The sequence below is a fragment of the Vulpes lagopus genome, chromosome 19, assembly GCF_018345385.1.
Source record: "Vulpes lagopus strain Blue_001 chromosome 19, ASM1834538v1, whole genome shotgun sequence".
Classification (NCBI taxonomy): domain Eukaryota; kingdom Metazoa; phylum Chordata; class Mammalia; order Carnivora; family Canidae; genus Vulpes; species Vulpes lagopus.
This window is the reverse complement of record NC_054842.1, coordinates 27,960,087-27,977,514: the sequence shown is the minus strand read 5'-3', so window position 1 is coordinate 27,977,514 and position 17,428 is coordinate 27,960,087. Positions and strand designations below refer to the sequence as shown.

The window sequence follows — 17,428 nt, the reverse complement described above, 5'->3', positions numbered from 1 at the left end:
AGAAGAGAAGTACGAGGGAATTGATCTAGGCTGCCATGAGGCGACATGCTTGCTAAAATGACTTCTCGACCAAGCCCAGGGCTAAGAAACCCTTCCCCTCTGCTTCAGACACCAAAGACTTCACAGTTTTGAAATGAAGGGCACAAAAAACCATCCCATACTTGGACACTAAGGGAAACAGCAGCAACTCTTCAGTCTTGTCCTGAAGCTTAAGCATTAAGGATTTGCCAACATGACCTTCACAAAAACCCGAAACCCCAAGTTTATGAGACAGATGAAGACTCATATTGGTGGAGAACAGCTGCGTTACCATTGGACATGATACCAGGCTCCTCTTTAAGGAGTGGTGTGAAAGCATTTTAAATAGAGCGATTCATAAAAGCTGTGATTCGTGGCTACGAACAGGAAGGGTCCCCACAAGAAGCTGCACACAGGCCCTCGTCTATCTCAGCCTCTGGTCTGCAAAAAGCAGCAAAGTCTGTCTGAAATTAAACACAGGAAGCTCTGAGCACTTGGCAATATTGCCAGTGAAGACCGAGGGGGCAGCGTGTGTGTCACTGTCCCCTACTTCAGGCCACTTTGGCTGTCTCCCAGCCCAATCTGCACCCCTACAAACATGCAACCCCCAGAGGGAGCCCCGTTCACCCCCAAATCCTCTTTCCGCCTCCAGGGAGAAAGCCACACCAAGCATGCTACCTTGGTTGCATGGTAACTGAGGACCCCCCCCCCCACTTCCCCCCCCTCCCCCCGCCATCTGAAGCCCAGCATCGCCTAGGCAGGAGCAATGATGGGCAAAGGGAGGGCTGGGCGGCACAGTAAAGGGGCTCTGCTAGGAAGGCCAAGCCACATCAAGCGCCGGCAAGCCACAGAAGGACCAACAAGGAAGTCCCTCAGGGCCTCAAGGTGGCCACAGGCTGGGTGGAGCCACCAGATGGGCAAGGGCCACTCAGAGCGGGGGTAAACACCGCCATTGCCCTGGGCCTCCCGGGGGCCACTCCTGCCCTCCTCCCAAGCCTGGGCTGATACTACCTGGTCCAGACTCCAATCTCTGCACAGAACTGCTGCCCCCATCTCAACGGGCTTTGCTTTTGAACCAGCATCACCGTGCACCCAGAGGTACACATACTACTTGAGCGCCTACAGTGTGCCCGGAGCAGCCTAACAGGTATAGATGTGCCCGCAGCAGTGGCTGCCACTCAAGACAGCACAGGATCTGGGCTGGCAGGAGGGCCGCAGCAGCTCAGAGGGGGCACTTGAGCAGGCTCTCCGGGTGGGCAGCTGGGGTGAAGGATGTGAAGGGGGGGAAGCACAGCTGGCTGAAAGCACAGGCCTTATTAGCACAGGCTGCAGTCCCTTCCTGCACCCACATCCCAACACCCCATCTGCCAGCCCCGACGTGATGAGCATGCAGGACAAAGGAAGACAGGCAGCAATCAGCTTCCCACCCCCTCCCCTGGAGCCGGGGGGCTCCCGAAGGACATACCACCCAACAGGATCAGACACAGACTCCCTCAGGATGCCTGAGAACCCTATCCTGGAGGGGGCTTGCTGGCCATGGTCACCTCTAGGTGTGTCTACCTCGCGGCCTGTCCCAAAGGCCCGGGAACCAACCACCCACCCGGGGCCCGATGCCGAGGTCTGAGGCTAGTCGACCCTAGTGGCCAGAACCAGCACCCGAGGGGTGGGTCGCTGCCCCTCCTCCTAGTCAGCAGGACAGAGAAGTGCGGGTCCGGGAGAGCCAGCCTGCCCCTCCGTAAGGCCCAGGGCAGGCAGGCAGCTGGGTCCCAGAGTCCTAGGGACCCCGCTCACGGCAGCACGCAGTCGAGCTCCAAGAGCTGGGCCTGAACAGGCGTCGGCTGGACACCTCCTGGTGCAAGACGTCTACCTGGCGTGGCTCCTCACAGCCTTGTGTTCTGGCTTTCCCAACGGCTGTGCAAACCCCAGGGTGTTCCCATTTGCTCCACCACCCTTGACATCCCAGAGCAGAGGTCAGGGCCCTCCTCTCCCCCAGGGAGGCGGCTTCAGGGTCTCCTCAGAACCTCAGGCAGCTGGTTCAGAAGCTTTTCAGGTTCTGCTGCACCCCTGGGTGAGGGGGCCCATGGAAATGGCTTCTCATCGCCGTGCAGGAGGCAGGTGGCACACACGCAGCAGCGTCAGGGAAGCTGGCCTCGACAGCTCTGCGTGTGCCACTGGCAGGCCTGCCGTCCCTGCACCCAGGCAGTCTCACACACGCAAACCACCTAGGACTCGAGGTGGGCTCAGTGTCCTCTCCTCTCCTCTCCAGAGGCCACCTGCTGCCCTTTCACCAAGCGTTAATGTCTCCCCATTTCTAAGTCGCAGTTGCTTCTTCCTCTATCTGCTCTCTTTTGACAGGTCTCTGAAAAGCCAGTTCCTGTCCCCTCAGATGCCAGGTCTCCTTTCCCACTTGATGAAAAGCAGTCACTTTCCCATAAAGTCACTGCTTCAAGGCCAAAACGGCCGAAGCTGGAGGGGCCTCTGCTGCCCAAGCCCTCAAGTAGTGAGCAGCAGGGACCCCAGGCCCTGCATCCCCTGGAGGCCCTTCAAGTGCAGGCTCGACCACTCTGCCTCACCTACTGTGGCTCCTAAGGCCCTTCTTGACCCCAGCACCGAGCAGACAATCGTCCCTTTGTCCCTGTGGGTGGCATAACGTGTGGCCTAAGAGAATACTGGGACTCCCGGCATTGCTTACAGTTTCCTAGAATGCTGGTTTCAGCCTTGCCTTCAGGGTGTGGCTGCCCAACATCAGAATAAGAAGTCTGAAGGGAACAAAGCAGACAGACTGATGGCCTGGGCAAGAACAAGGGTACTTGCTGCAGTGCTCCGCCACAGTGCCCAGGGGGAGGGCACACGCAGCCCAAACCACCGCCACTTCCACAAAACAGCCCGGACCTTCCTGAGCTCTGGACCTCTGACCAAACCATTAAGTGGTACTTTTTTGGGGGGGAAAGAGGGTGAGGTGAAACTAGCTCCCTTCTTCTGAAGAAGTGGGCTTCCTGGGGCATCCAGAAATCAGACAAGGCAGGAGGCACAGTCTGTACCCCTCACTGTCCTCAGCAACCAGCAATCCACAGGTCGAGTGTGCCAACCCCATGAGGTTTGGGGAGCAGGCAACATGAGGCCTTGTCTGGGGAAATGCTAAATCCCAAAGGAGATCCACAGTCAACCTAAAAAGGAGGGTTTGCACCATCCATCAAGTTCAGCATGCCCCTTTCTAGGCTGTTTCTCAATAATGCAGGACGTGGTTGGAGAGGGCTGTCACCAGCTTTGTCTCTAGGTAGTATCAGTTTCGAACTTTCCTTCTCCCTCAGCAGTTCAAACCTATGCAATGATGAAGGAACCTGGGGAAGAGAAGAGCAGCCCTAGGGTAGGAAACCCAGCCTGTGACCCAGAACACCTGCTAGTCTGCAGTGGTTATCCCCATAACCAAGAAGCCTCCAGTGGCTTCAGTGAGGACACACATCAGAAGACCGTCCCCAGGCCCTGAGGAGCCCGTGTGACCTCAGGAGGCCTGGGGCCATCTTGTAAAGCCTCACAAGTTGTACACTGCACAACCCCAAATAGCACTCTCAAAGACAACAGTATGAACAGCACTCCCGGGAGCTGTGCAATGTGGAAGTCCCAGGGACGCCTCTTCTTGATCAACCACTCACCATCCACCCTAGAGCCCCAGGACTTCCAAAAGAAGTTAAAAAAAAAAAAAAGGCATAAATAAATAAATATATTTGTTCCTTTTTAAAGAACAGATTATTTGTTCCTTTCTAAAGAGCAGATTACGGGATCCCTGGGTGGCTCAGCAGTTTAGCGCCTACCGTTGGCTCAGGGCGTGATCCTGGAGTCCTGGGATCAAGTCCCACATCAGGCTTCCCATGGAGCCTGCTTCTCCCTCTGCCTGCCTGTCTGTCTCTCATGAATAAATAAAATCTTTAAAAAAAAAAAAAAACACAGATTAAATAGTTTCTGAAATGATTTCTTAAGGCTGATTTAGATCTCCAATTGGGGTGGAGGGAGGACAAAAAGGAAAAGGAGACCTTTACCTAATTTCTTGGAAGGAGCTTTTTTGTTTTCTTTTTTTTTTTTTTTTTTTTTTTTGGTCCTTTCCACATCTGTCAGACTGTGGCTTGTAAATTTCCAACTTCTACTTTGGTTTCTCGCTGGCTGACCCAGAAAAGCTATTCCAGCCCGTTTGTCTCTCTGAGCATCACACGTCCACTAGGGGGCAGGAGGCCCAAAGCCACACAAAGCCAGGCCAGGTATCTTGGGCTTCAGGGGAAGGTGGTACAAAGGCCTGACTAGAAGTCATTTGTGTGTCAGGCTATTTAGGGAAGCACAAGACCATCTTTAGTTATCAGATCCCCTATGACTTGAGCCACTGTGGCAGGCGACAGTGAAGAGACAGAGGCTGCTGGCATTAACTGCTGACTTCTATTCTAGCCCCACAGGTGGCAAGACCAGGGGGGTTGCAGCCCCCTCTACGTCACCCCTCTATCTAAGGCCGTGGTTGGAGCTGCTGGAGCCACGTGTCAGCTTTCCCACTCACCTTGCAGCAAATCTGCCTGGAGAAGGCGGGGGGGTGGGGGAATCAAGACTATTCTGTGTGACTCCTAGAAAACCCAGTGGAGTTAGGTAGAGGTAACAATTCCAACTGAGCCAAGTAGCTATCTTGATTCTGAGCTACGTGGTCAGAGAACAGGTCATGGGAGCTGGTAAAAAGCCAAACAATAATGGCATAAAACCTACAAGTCAAATCAGGGTAAAGATCATACACAGCCCACTTCCTGTTCCCATGCTGGCTGCTCAAAGCCCAGCCCAACCCGAAGGTCAGGCCTGTGCCCACTGAATTCTGGTCTCATCTATCATGGCCCCCACCCTTCTGCCAGCAGCGCACACATCCCAAGTCCAGGCCCCACGTGATTTGGGGCCATTAATCAGTCTTCTACCTGGAATTCTAAACTCAGCTATTCCCCTTGCAACTTAGTGGGAATGGGCCCTGGTCCCTCCAGGAAGCCCAATCCACAGTCAAGACCTTCAGGGATGATCTGAACCAGACAAACCTCCACTGACACAGGGAAGGAACAGCTAGGCCCGTTACTGGGGGACTGTCACTCTGAGTATGGCTGAGTACCAGGCCAGCAGAGACCCCCCACGGAGAGACAACCTGTGACTTTCAGACAGCGTTTCTAGGCAACAAGCCTGGGAAGTCTGTTTCCTCTGCGTGGGGGAACCAGGGCACACAGAGCTCATCAGGACCAGGGGGTAGTCCAGGTCACAAGGATGAGGAGAAGCATGAAGGATGCTCTCATACCCCACCCACGAAAGGGAGGGAGGGCACCCCGTGCAGATGCCCACACGCACGCAGGCACCTGCAGACAGACGCATGCTTGAAAACCAGGCCCACCCTGTACAGGCGCACACGGCTGTGACTCATACCCTCTGGGTGGCGTGATTCAGCATCTCTTGCCAGGCAGAGTCGAACTGTCGCTTGTCATCCTCCAGCAGCCGCTGCTCAGCCAGGGAGATGGTTTCCTTGGCGGCACGGAGCACCTCTGTGGCCCTCTGGAAGTCCTGTGTGGCTTTCTGAGCTTCCAGCTGAGCCTGTGCAAGAAAAAAGCCTTGTGAGGCTTCAGGAAATGGCAGGGGCTCCCTCTGGCCCAACCCGCCCTCCAAAAGATGAGCTTCCTAAGGGCTGGCACCTGCCCTGTCCACCTCTGCCCTTCCAAGCAGGAACAGCCCTGGTGCCTGCAGGTTCTTGTAAATGCTGGATGAGGGAGTAGGTGCCAGGGAGGCAGGTAGAGAATTTTCACAGTCCAGGACCCAAGAGACCAGATAAACATGCCACGTCTCGGTCAGAGCTGGAGATGGCAAACCACAGGTGTGGCCATCCGTGCCCTTTCCCAGAGCAGCTCTCACTTGCTAGCGATGCCAAGGTGGATACCGGGGTCCCCGACACTATCCCCGCCCAGATCCATGGCTCGATGCAATCATGTCAGGACCAGAAGGGCCCCCGGAGATCCCAGTCCAATGGCTTCACTCTACAAGTGGCACTAAGAGACCCAACCAGACCACACAGCTGGTGAGAAGCCGAGCTGTGACCAGACTCCAGGCACTGCAAGTCCCACTAAACACGGTCACTCTGCCAGACAGGCCCTCGACCCAATTCACACTCCCCAACAGCTAGGGAGAAGGACAGAACTGTCACAACACGGTCCCCGCTTTCAAGGAACGTCAAGTAGGAGAATGCATATGAATCATAGCGGAGCATATGTTAGACTGCCACCAATCACATGTGGCTATCGAGCATTTGAAATGTCCTTAACCCACAGTGAGTGTGAAGAACTCCAAATTTCTTTTTAAAGATTCTATTTATTTATTCATGAGAGACACCGAGAAAGAGGCAGAGACACAGGCAGAGGGAAAAGCAAGCTCCAAGCAAGGAGCCCAATGCAGGACTCGATCCCGGGACTACAGGATCACACCCCTGGGCCAAACGCAGATGCTTAACTGCGGAGCCACCCAGGCATCCCAAAAGCACCCCAAATTTTAAAGACAGTCCCAAAAAAAGAATTGTTAGTGATCTCACTTTTCATAATGATTACATGATGAAATGGCAGTATTTTGGATATAGTTGGTTAAATACAATACCTTATTCAAATTAATTTCATCTGCATCTTTGACTTTTTTACGATAACTACCAGAAAATTTAAAATTACATAATTGGCTTACATGCTATTTTTTTTGGACAGTAAATTCATCTTCCCCAAGAGTGGCCCAGGAGATTGCATCAGGAATCAGCAACAACACCCTCTGGCCACGACTGAATTTCCCTGCAGAGTCCAAGCAAGCCACTGCCAAACACTGGCCCACTGCAGCATCTGACCCACCCACCCTTGGTTAACCAGATCAGTTACATAAGCCCTGGGGACATCCATGGGGTAGCCCCTGGGACTCAGAGAGGGGAACAATGGGGGCCCCATCCATCCTCAGGGTGAGCCTCACGTGACTTAGAGGAAGTCTTGGAGAACCGCAAGACAAAGATGGTTAAGGGGAACAAACAGACATGGAACGTACCAGCCCCCAAGGCAAGGGACAGCTCTGTGACCTCGAGGGTGCCACTTTCCACACTTCAGGGGACAGTGGACACATACGCTGCATACCACACCCAACCCAACCCTCCGGGATGACCATCTGGTCAGGGAACAGAAACAGGCCTGCAGTGGACATCCAGAATGTGTCCTAAGGAGCTGTGCACGAGCACGCCACAGGAGGGAGATAGACGGTAGGAGGGGGTCCAGGAGAAATTACTTCCAGGGGAGGGAATCCAGGGCTACTCCTGCAAAGAGAATGATCCAGAACGGAGGACTGAAAGACAAGATAATCTCAAAAAAACGCAGGGGGGGGGGGGGAGGTGTCCAGGAAGCAGCAGCCTCATGAACCACAGTATCTGAAGGAGACCTTGACAAAGACAGGTAGAGGACATGTACCTTGACGAGCACCGACTACTATATGGACTTGCTGACTTCTTATATTGTACACCTGAAACTAATGACAGCAAGGAATCAAATCAAATCAAATTAAAAATAAAAATACATATACTGCTATCAAATTTTAAAAGGAATCAAGAATGGTAGCCTGAATGAACACCAGGCTAATGCTTCAACCAGTGGCCCAGGGGCCTGCCTGCCTGCAGTGAACCACTGTGTGGCCCCAAGCCACACGCCATATGCCCACACGCCCACACCAAGCCCCTTATCTGCTATGTGGTGGGGACAAGGGGCCCGGCCCTACAGAACTGACCAGCCCACCGCATGGTAACAAGACAGCACAGCATGCTCTCCACATGGGACATGCTGCTCCAGATCCTGAGCTTCCAGGCCAGTATGTGGGTGTCCCATGAGAGGATTGCCCTGGTGGGGCCCTCATCTGCCTAGCTAGCTGCACTGTGGGGCAACTGTGGGGAAGCACGGGGACCTGTCACTTCAAAGCTGCCCTCAACCTCCCCCACAGACCACCTACAGGCTTCCAACCAACACCAGCAGACAAGAATTAATCCTACAGGATTCTAACATTTCCCAAGGTGGGATCTGTACTTGTGTCTTTTAGGAAATTTTAGTATTTCAATTCAGCAACATTTAAGGGTAAAGTCTCTTCCCCCAGGTCTCCTCGCTTGAATTATGAAGTTTTCTTTCTTCAAACAAACAAAAGAAAGAGCTGAAATGCGGCTGCTGCCACAGACCCAGTACCACCTTCACCTACCATCTTGCATCTGGATAGTTCTAATGAGGGAGCCAGATCTCTACAAAGAGGGGGAAGGAGGCCCATCTGAAGGGGCCTTTAGAAGAACATGCTCTCTGTCGAGTCCATGGAGTTTCTGAGTTTTCCACAAGGCTGGTAGTATCAGAAATGTGCCTGCCTTGTCATATCAAAGATCTAACGTGAGCCTTCAGTCTACCCTTGACCCATGAAAACCAGATGGCATCTCTCCATCATTTATCCTCCTACTCATTCATTCAAGTGTTAGGTGGCTCTTCAGCACCACTGTCCGTTCTCTTCATCTTTCCTGGTAAGAGAGCCCATGTGTCTCTAAAGACTACTTCCCCAGCCATGAAGATAGCTACTAACTTCTTCCTAGCTAATGAGATGTAAATGGACACTGAGTGAGCCTTCCAAGAAGGCGGCTTTGTCTTCCATTTGTAATATGAACACAATGGCTGGTGCTTCAACAGCCATTTTGGATGGATCATGAGGCAATTCTCCCAACGAGTAAGTTAGGTCCCTGCGCTGGACTGCAAACCTCCTGACTTTTTAAATGACAGAAAAAATAAAGGCTGATGTTTTCTGTTACACTCAAATCTAATGCTAAATGATAACACACCTCCCCTCTCTACAGCTGAGCTATTCTTCAAAACAGAAGTGACTACAGTAACTAGCACAGACTTGTCGAATCTCCTTCAACTTCTTTCTGGCTGCTCCCAGTCCATTTTACTGCTACTAAGCCCAAGGGACCAACCTTTTGGGGGGATTCCTAAAGAAGCCCAAAGCTCATGGCCTCTTTGTAAGGCATTTCATCCAACATTTTCTAAAACCACATTCACAAGGAAGGACCAGGCAGGTGCATACACAAGGGGAGGGAACAGTCTATCATCCCCTTGCTAGCAGGATATAGTACATTCAGCATTGCTAAGGAACCTCCTGGTGACTAATTTCTGGAAGGGAGGGATCCACCCCAAAATTAGGGGTTCCAAATCAGTCGAGAAAACAGACACATTCAGAACAAACTCCAATACAAGACAGATTGTGACAGTAACAGAGGTGTAAAGTGCCATGGGAACATAGGGAAGAGAGAATGATTTGTCAAAGGTTTCCCAGGGAAAACTCGTCAAAGGAGAAGGTGTCAGGCACCAGGCTAGGTCATGGTAATACAGGAGGCATCCATGAGTTTACACATATCTAACTGGGGACGGTTAACTCTGAGACTGCTTCCCAAGTGCCATAGTGGGACACAGGACCTCAAAATCATTGGCTGACTTAACACTCCCAACAAGAGCTGGCTATCTGGTTCTCACTGGTGTATGAAAGATGACACCCGGAAATCTTCGGCACAACGATGCCAACATGTTTTACCTTCAACCCCCTAAAAAGGACCTAAACCCTAGTATCAATATATTAGCCATCAGTGTACACAAATCAGGTGGTGGACATTTGCACTGGTTGCAACAAAGGGTCAGGGCAGAAGGAAGTTCACAGACCATCCAGTTCAAGACCTTCAGCGTTCAAAAGATGGCCCAGAGACACTTGCTGAATGACACAAGACAACTTGCTGAATGTCATACAGCTATTCAGTGCCAGGAAACCAGAGCTCCTGACCCCTAAATGTGGCTGTTCCTGCTCTAACCTCTCATATGAGGCTTCAGTCTACCCTTGACCCATGGAAATGGGATGACATCTCTCCATCACTGCCCGTCATTCTACCTCCAACCTGCATAACTTCGGCAAGGACATCAACATTGGATGATTGGAGAATCCACCTGTAACTCATGCATAGCAAGAAGAGCTGTTCAGTAGGCCAAAGAGGAGATGAGAATTCAGAGTGCCTCCCACCTGTGGCTCATGCGGGGGCCACTAACACACCAGCTGGTCAGCTAAGGAAACTGGAAAGGAGTCTTGTCATATGGATTCCCAAAGCCACGCTCCAGCTGGTGGTAGCTCCAAGTCACGGAGAGCGCCCCTACGATGAGACCAATCTTGTATCTGAGTACTAGCAAACCCTTAAGTGTGGAGACAGAGGGTTATAAGCCAGCAATCATAGCAGTTACTGTTTGAGCATTTATCCAGGGTCAGGTAAGGTGTGGGAGACGTTCTGAGTACAGTATTTCATTTCAATCTCAAAATTATGCTAGGAGTTCAGTCCAGTTATCATCCTTACTTTATAAAGAACACCAAGACTCAGAAAGGTGTAATAAATTGCCCCAAATCACAAAATCACAGTTAATGAGGGTGAGGTCAAGGCTCAAACCCAGAGCCTTCGTTCCAGATTTTTATTAAATACCGCCTACAGAGGTTATAAACCATCCTCACAAAGAGGTTAAGTTAAGGTCGGTCTTACTTCTGCACCCAAACCAAGGCCACGTTGGCCACTGGCACACACAGAGATCCAAGGAGGTAGGGGGTGTGCAGGGAGAAACCAGGTCACCCACACGGAGAGCACGCTGCCCCCCAGAGCGCAGCATCCACAGTGAGGAGCCAGCGTGCGGCCAGCGGGGTCCAGAAGCTGATCCCCAATGCCCGCTGAGCCTAACTTCTCCATTACCTGCTCCTGGGAACAACTGAGGTCCCACCGACAGAGAAGCAAGGAGGATGGACGAGACACAGGGAAGCAGCTGTCAAAATCACACCCCCAGTCCAGGGCCAGGTCCTCCTGGGAGTGGAAGCAATTACAGAGCAACCAGTCTTAAGAAACCGCTGGATGCTGCTGGGGCAGAAAATGAAAGATGGGGGTACCCCACCTTCTTCTAAAGAGGGTGGGAGGGATGCCTGGGTGGCTCAGTGGTTGAGCATCTGCCTTTGTCTCGGGTCATGATCCGGGGTCCTGGGATCGAGTCCCGCATCGGGCTCCCTGCATGGAGCCTGCTTCTCCCTCTGCCTGTGTCTCTGCCTCTCTGTGTCTCTCAGGAATGAATAAAATCTTTATAAAAAAAATAAAAATAAAGTGGGTGGGAGACACCCTCCTGGGAGGGGCAGAGGCTGCCAGAGGTCAGGGCACCGCGGAGAGGGAGGTGCTTCTCCGGCTGGGTCCATGCTCCTGTTGCACTGGCCCCAGGCCCGCGGGCGTCCTGGTTGGGTGGCTGCACCCAGCAATCACTGGCAGGGAAACCTCCATCCTTGTTTTTTTCTCTTCTCCTTTTTCGAACCTGATGCAATTTTGTCGTTGCCTCTTTACAGTGAATGTTGTATGTGTGGCTGGGAAGGACGCATCCTCCAGCTAGAAGTTCATGAAGTCCCAGTTTCCTCTCCAAGCCACCTGAGGAAACCAAAACCTTTGAACGCGGGATCAAAAACCCTGCTGGCCTCAGTGAAGGAGGGATGTCCGGGATGAACATCAAAGGGGACGGCAGACAGGGGCATCCGTTCTCGGTGTGATTCAAGCTCCACTCTTCCGCGTGGATTCTGGGCAAGCCCCGTCAGCACCAGCTGCCAGACAGTCTGAGCCTTTCAATTCTGAAAAACTTCCTGTCCCTCCACACCTGCTTCAAACCTGTGTCTGAGGTTAACTGAAGGCTGGCCAAGGGATAGGAGGCGGCCGTTCAGCTCTCCAGGATGTTTTGGATATAAACATTTTCATCAGAATTACCCCAGAGTAGATACATTTTCATTTGGAAGCATTTTCTAGAGAGAATTCCATGAAGTCCATTCAGTTCCTTGATCACTTTTCATCTCCAGTGTTTCTAATTTTTTCATTTTTCTTCAAAGTTGCTTTTATTAGAATCCGTTCTTTTCTACTTCAATAGATTTGATTCACTGAACAATCTCATCTGTATCACATTTTATTAATTACAGCCTGTGCCATGGAGCTTTCCATTATTTCTATCAAACTCAATTTTCCTGGGTCAATTTTGTACAGACCTAAAAACCTGCTGAGCATATGGGATAACTTTTACTCAGTCCCGACTGTTACCATGTACAGGTTAAGCCATCATCGGTTAACAAAATGCATAATACAGAATATAGTAAATGATATAGATTCTAATTCTAAATAAAAGGTCCATGGTGTGTGTATCATGAAAATCATAATAAGTCTGTGTACGGTTCTGAGATAGAACATAGGGCCTGCAGCTGTTTCAGAGGACAGGCCCCACAGCTCTTTAATGGACCCTGGTGTCAAAGGAGCCTCACGGGATTAGAGAAATCAAGGTCAGATCAGACTCTGTCCCGAGGTTAAAGATGAGCTGTTTAAAAATAAAAAATTAAAAAGCTATCATGTGCTTCAAACAACACAGCTAGAAGAGAGGAGTCGGAACTTTGGGGGGGAAGGGGGGCAGAAAGGTCGGCCATGGCTTAATCACCGTAGAAACTGGGCAAAGAACTGGGGCTCTATTACACTCTTTGCTGTACTTTGTATTATCATTTGTATTTAGGTTCTTCTACAACCGTACTCTCTAATACAGGACTACTCTCTAATACAGGACACACTAGCCACATGTGGCTATGTATATTTAAATTAATTACAATGAAATAAATTAGAATGTCAGTTTCTCAGTCTCCCTAGCCACATTTCAAGGGCTCCACGGCCACATGTGGACGTTCCAGACAGTGAGGATAAAGAACGTTCCCAACGTCACTGGAAAGTCCAACTAGACAGCACAGGCCTAGATACTGTGTAACCCTGAAATGAAGAGTGACCAAATATCTCAGCTATCATCCATATTCTTGAACTTGCTGTACTCATTAAAACAGAATCTGGGGCAGCCCTTGTGGCTCAGCGGTTTAGCGCCGCCTTCAGCCCAGGCCGTGATCCTGGAGACCCGGGATCGAGTCCCACGTCAGGTTCCCTGCATGGAGCCTGCTTCTCCCTCTGCCTATGGCTCTGCCTCTGTCTCAGTGTCTCTCATGAATAAATAAAATCTTTTTCAAAAAAAAAATAATAAAACAATCTGCATTCCTGCTTTAGATGATTAATCATACAGTTAAAACCCCATAATAAAGGAACCTGGAGGTTCCTTTATTCCCACAGAATAAAGGAATAAAGGTGGAGGTTCCCAACCCACCCACAGTGTATCCTGTGGCAAGACCTTGAATGTGGAGAAGGCCTAGCCCCTCAGTAGGGTGCTGTGGCCCTGTTTCTGGCAGGACCATCTCCCATTCTCTGTGGTCACCCAAGGCCTCACACTGACCAGGGGTACATCTAACTCAAGGGTTTGGGGAGCTTTGGGGAGGTTCATCCAGGATTGTGTCCACCTTGGCTTGTCTTCCATGCTGGGCATCTGCCTACAACTCACCTCTGGACCCAAGCATATGCAACGTATCAGACCCAAGCGCTTCCCATTCCACTCATGTGCCACTTGTCCCTCTGCTTTCGGTTGGCACCATTTATCACCCTACCAAACCTCCCCAGTTTGGCCAAAAGCTTCTGGCAGAAGGAAGGTATAGGCCTTGTAATTCCCCAGGGCACTGGGGGCTACTTAGTCCAAATCAGCATCTCAGAGCCTGTCAGCAAGAGCAGGTCTCTGATCCCTTCACATAGCCCTATCCCATTTCAACTACCAATGGCTTACATGGCCTCCAGCCGTGCACAACACACCCTGGCAGGCCCCCAAACCAAATCCTTTCTGTTGCTGCAGGGACACCACAGGTGCCCAGCCTTTCCCACCCACCCCAGCTAGCAGGATGACACCCACTTCCTCATTGGGCTTCCTCTTGCTCTCATACACCTGCTGGTTGGGAGCAGCATCTGCTGGCTACGGAACTATCAGCTGGCAAGAGTTTGGGGCTGGACTGAAGGCAGAGGCCTAAGGTAGGGGACGCCAGCAACGTCCAGGGTCAAGGCCCACATGACCCAACGGCATCCCAGGAGCCCCCAAGACATCTGGATCCCTCATCCACAGCATCACATCACCAAGTCTTTGGGCTCAAGGAGGTAGAAGCAATGTAAACCCATCATTTGCTCTTATGGAAGAAAATTCAGGAGCCTAACAAGTAAAAGGGCTTGCTCTAGAGCCCAAGTCACATACTTGAGCTCTTAAATTCTTCAAATGCATGCAAATTCTGAGTTCCTCTGCTGTGGAGGGTTTCCCCAGATTCAGCACTGCTGTACCTTCCTCTCCACAAGCCCATTCAAACTGATCTCCCTCTCTGCCTTGGCGCCCCACATAGTCATTCCCAGGACACATCCAGCAACAAGATTGCCCAGTCTGAAGGCCAGAGGGACACACACACCAACCAGGAGAAGTCATCCCATCCTTCCCAGGGAAAAACAAGGTGGACCCAGGCCACGACAGGCCACAACCCAGGGCCTGATCATCGCCCTGCAAGTTGAGGGGGTGGAGAGTGCTGCTTTATGCTGCAGGGCGGTGGGGAGGCGAGGGGGGCATCCACAAACTCTAACTACATCTCATGACAGTTCTTTGCACTCGTCAGGAGCTGCTGTTTCCTGTGAGGATGGAGAAGCCTAGAGTGGGCATATGAAGAACTGGGATGTCAGAAGAGAGGACGGCACTTCCTCCCCTCAGCCACGGCCAGGGAATCAAAGGCTAGCAGCCGTGAGGCACCCCTGGAGCAAAGCTCTGATCCCCTACTTCTTCTCCAGTGGACCGACTGGCCCTCACCCCTGAGCGCTGCCCCTGCAGGCACAGGCCCTCCCTACTGGCAACCGTGCACAGAGCTGCCAGCAATTCCAGGGTCTCCTCTCCAGAGAGATGGGCCCTCCAACACCAGGTGGACAAACTGGCCCCCCTGTGCAGCTCTCCAACCCCCAGGGACCCCAGCGCCAAGAGATGCCTTGGTGGCTGAGTGGTTGAGGGCCTGCCTTTGGCTCAGGGCGTGAACCCAGGGTCCTGGGATCGAGTTCCACAACAGGCTCCCCACAGGGAGCCTGCTTCCCCCGCTGCCTATGTCTCTGCCTCTGTGTGTGTGTGTGTCTCTCATGAATAAATAAAATCCTTAAAAAGAGACAGATAACCACAGCGCCAACAAAAGAAACCCTCCCAAGCCCTGCACAGACCTGGACCTGATAGAACAGACAGTTGGGTCACTGTGAGGCAGCACACCACAGAGAACTCCAGAGAACTGGGAGCAACATGGTCTATTCCTGGCAATGGCCATTGTCTTGAGTCTACAACCTTGAACAAGTCATTAGACTTCTCAGAGTGGAATGCCAAGGCCTCTACTAACTCCCAGGGAGCCTTGTCTTCAGTACTGAGGATACATAATTACAGGACTCACAAGGTCATTCCAGAATGTGGTTCTGGCTTCAACAGGTGCAAACAGTCAGTCAGCAGACAAATTAACCCCTGAGCTATTTTGCTTCTGCCATCAGCATTTGTTGTGCATGTCTGCAAATCTTCCAAAATAAAAAGTTAACAAAATGGTCTCTCGAGGCATGTTTCCATCAGCTATCATTTTGCTCTTTATCTACCACATAGTTCTTTCTGTAAACTCAAAGCTATGTCACTGGGTTGAGCAACAGCATAATACAAGGGCAAAGGGGAGGTCCACACTGTCAAGTTAAAATAGAACAGCTGTGTCAAAAAAAAAAAAACAGCTGTGTCAGGTCAAATACTTTAAACCAAGAGTAAGAAAGGCATTTTTAATACAGCTGGGGAAATCTGAAGGAGGATCACGTACTGGAGGATATTACAAGAACTTTAATTTTCTTAGGTGTGAAAATGTGATCTCTTATAGATTTTTATCTATTAGAGATAAAATATGTAAGTATTTGTGGTTGAAGTTATACCATATCTGAATAGTTTCAAAATAGGAAAACACGAGAGGAGAGAAGATGTGATTGGCAAGATGTTAGCTGCTGGTGCTGGTGAAGGGTACAGGGCACTCACTGATTATTCTCTCTGCTTTGCTACAGACTTGTAAATATGCCATCATAAAAAGTGGTATGGGGGGATCCCTGAGTGGTTCAGCAGTTTGGTGCCTGCCTTTGGCCCGGGGTGTGATCCTGGAGACCCGGGATCGAATCCCACGTCAGGCTCCCTGCACGGAGCCTGCTTCTCCCTCTGCCTGTGTCTCTGCCCCTCTCTCTCTCTCTCTCTATGTCTATCATGAATAAATAAATAAAATTTTTTTAAAAAGTGGTATAGGGTAGCCCGGGTGGCTTAGCACCACCTTCAGCCCAGAATGTGATCCTGGAGACCCGGGATCGAGTCCTATGTCGAGCTCCCCGCATAGAGTCTGCTTTTCCCTCTGCCTGTGTCTCTGCCCCACCCCCCTCTCTCTCTCTCTCTGTGTGTGTGTGTCTTTCATGAATAAATAAAATCTTTTTAAAAATTAAAAAAATAAAAAGTGGTAAAGAAATGTTTTTTGAAGACTTGGCTATTTACCTGCCCCATAATCACACAACTCAAGAAAATGTTACTCACCGAAAAGACAGAACTAAGGTTATCTGTCAAAAGTTGTCCTCACTAAAGACTAAATTTAAGTGAAATAATCAAACCAAAGAAAAACCAGTAAGATTGCCAAGGAGGCCAAGTAGAGAGAATGTTGTACAAGCAAGAATAGGTCTCCAAGGGCTCCCAACCTCTCAGAGCCCACCCCACCCATGTTTAAGACGCATCAGAATGTGGGGGTCCAACACTGGCCTCCCAACACCCTGTTAATGGCCAAACCAGTCCAGCTGTATATCTCTTCTGCTATGAATTAAAGCCCTCAGCTCTTGGGCAGCCTGGGTGGCTCAGTGGTTTAGCGCCGCCTTTGGCCCAGGGTGTGATCCTGGAGACCCGGGATTGAGTCCCACGTCAGGCTCCCTGCACGGAGCCTGCTCCTCCCTCTGCCTGTGTCTCTGCCTCTCTCTGTCTCTGTGTCTCTCGTGAATAAATAAAATCTTTTAAAAAAATAAAAAAATAAAAGCTCTCAGCTCTGTCTCTGGCAGAGACAGAAAAAAAAAAAAAAACATAGACTCACTTGTCACAAAGCAGTGTGGCACAAAGCACTTGCAAGGCAGACTGAAACCAAACTGCAGGGACCTTGCTAAGTCCTGCCCCTCCCTGCACCCCACTTCTATTGCCCTGAGGAAGAACAGAGGAACTCGGGCAGGGGTGTTTATTAAATCCTACTGAGTGCCAGATGCCCCCCACACAAGGTATTCTCACCTCTAGCCCTGCTGGTTAAGTTTTCTGTCTTTTGTTTTTTTAAGATTTTCTTTCTTTATTCATGAGAGACACAGAGAGAGAGGCAGAGACCCAGGCAG

General features: G+C 50.8%; 1 protein-coding gene across 2 annotated transcripts in view; it reads right to left on the bottom strand.

The window, feature by feature from the left end:
- SH3BP5 (SH3 domain binding protein 5) overlaps positions 1–17,428 on the bottom strand; it is a 76,845-nt gene that overhangs the window by 8,501 nt on the left and 50,916 nt on the right. For both annotated transcript variants that reach the window (XM_041734651.1, XM_041734650.1), the window contains exon 4: positions 5,449–5,613. In XM_041734651.1, the coding sequence (XP_041590585.1) occupies positions 5,449–5,613 (165 nt within the window). The remainder of the gene's footprint in view (positions 1–5,448; positions 5,614–17,428) is intronic.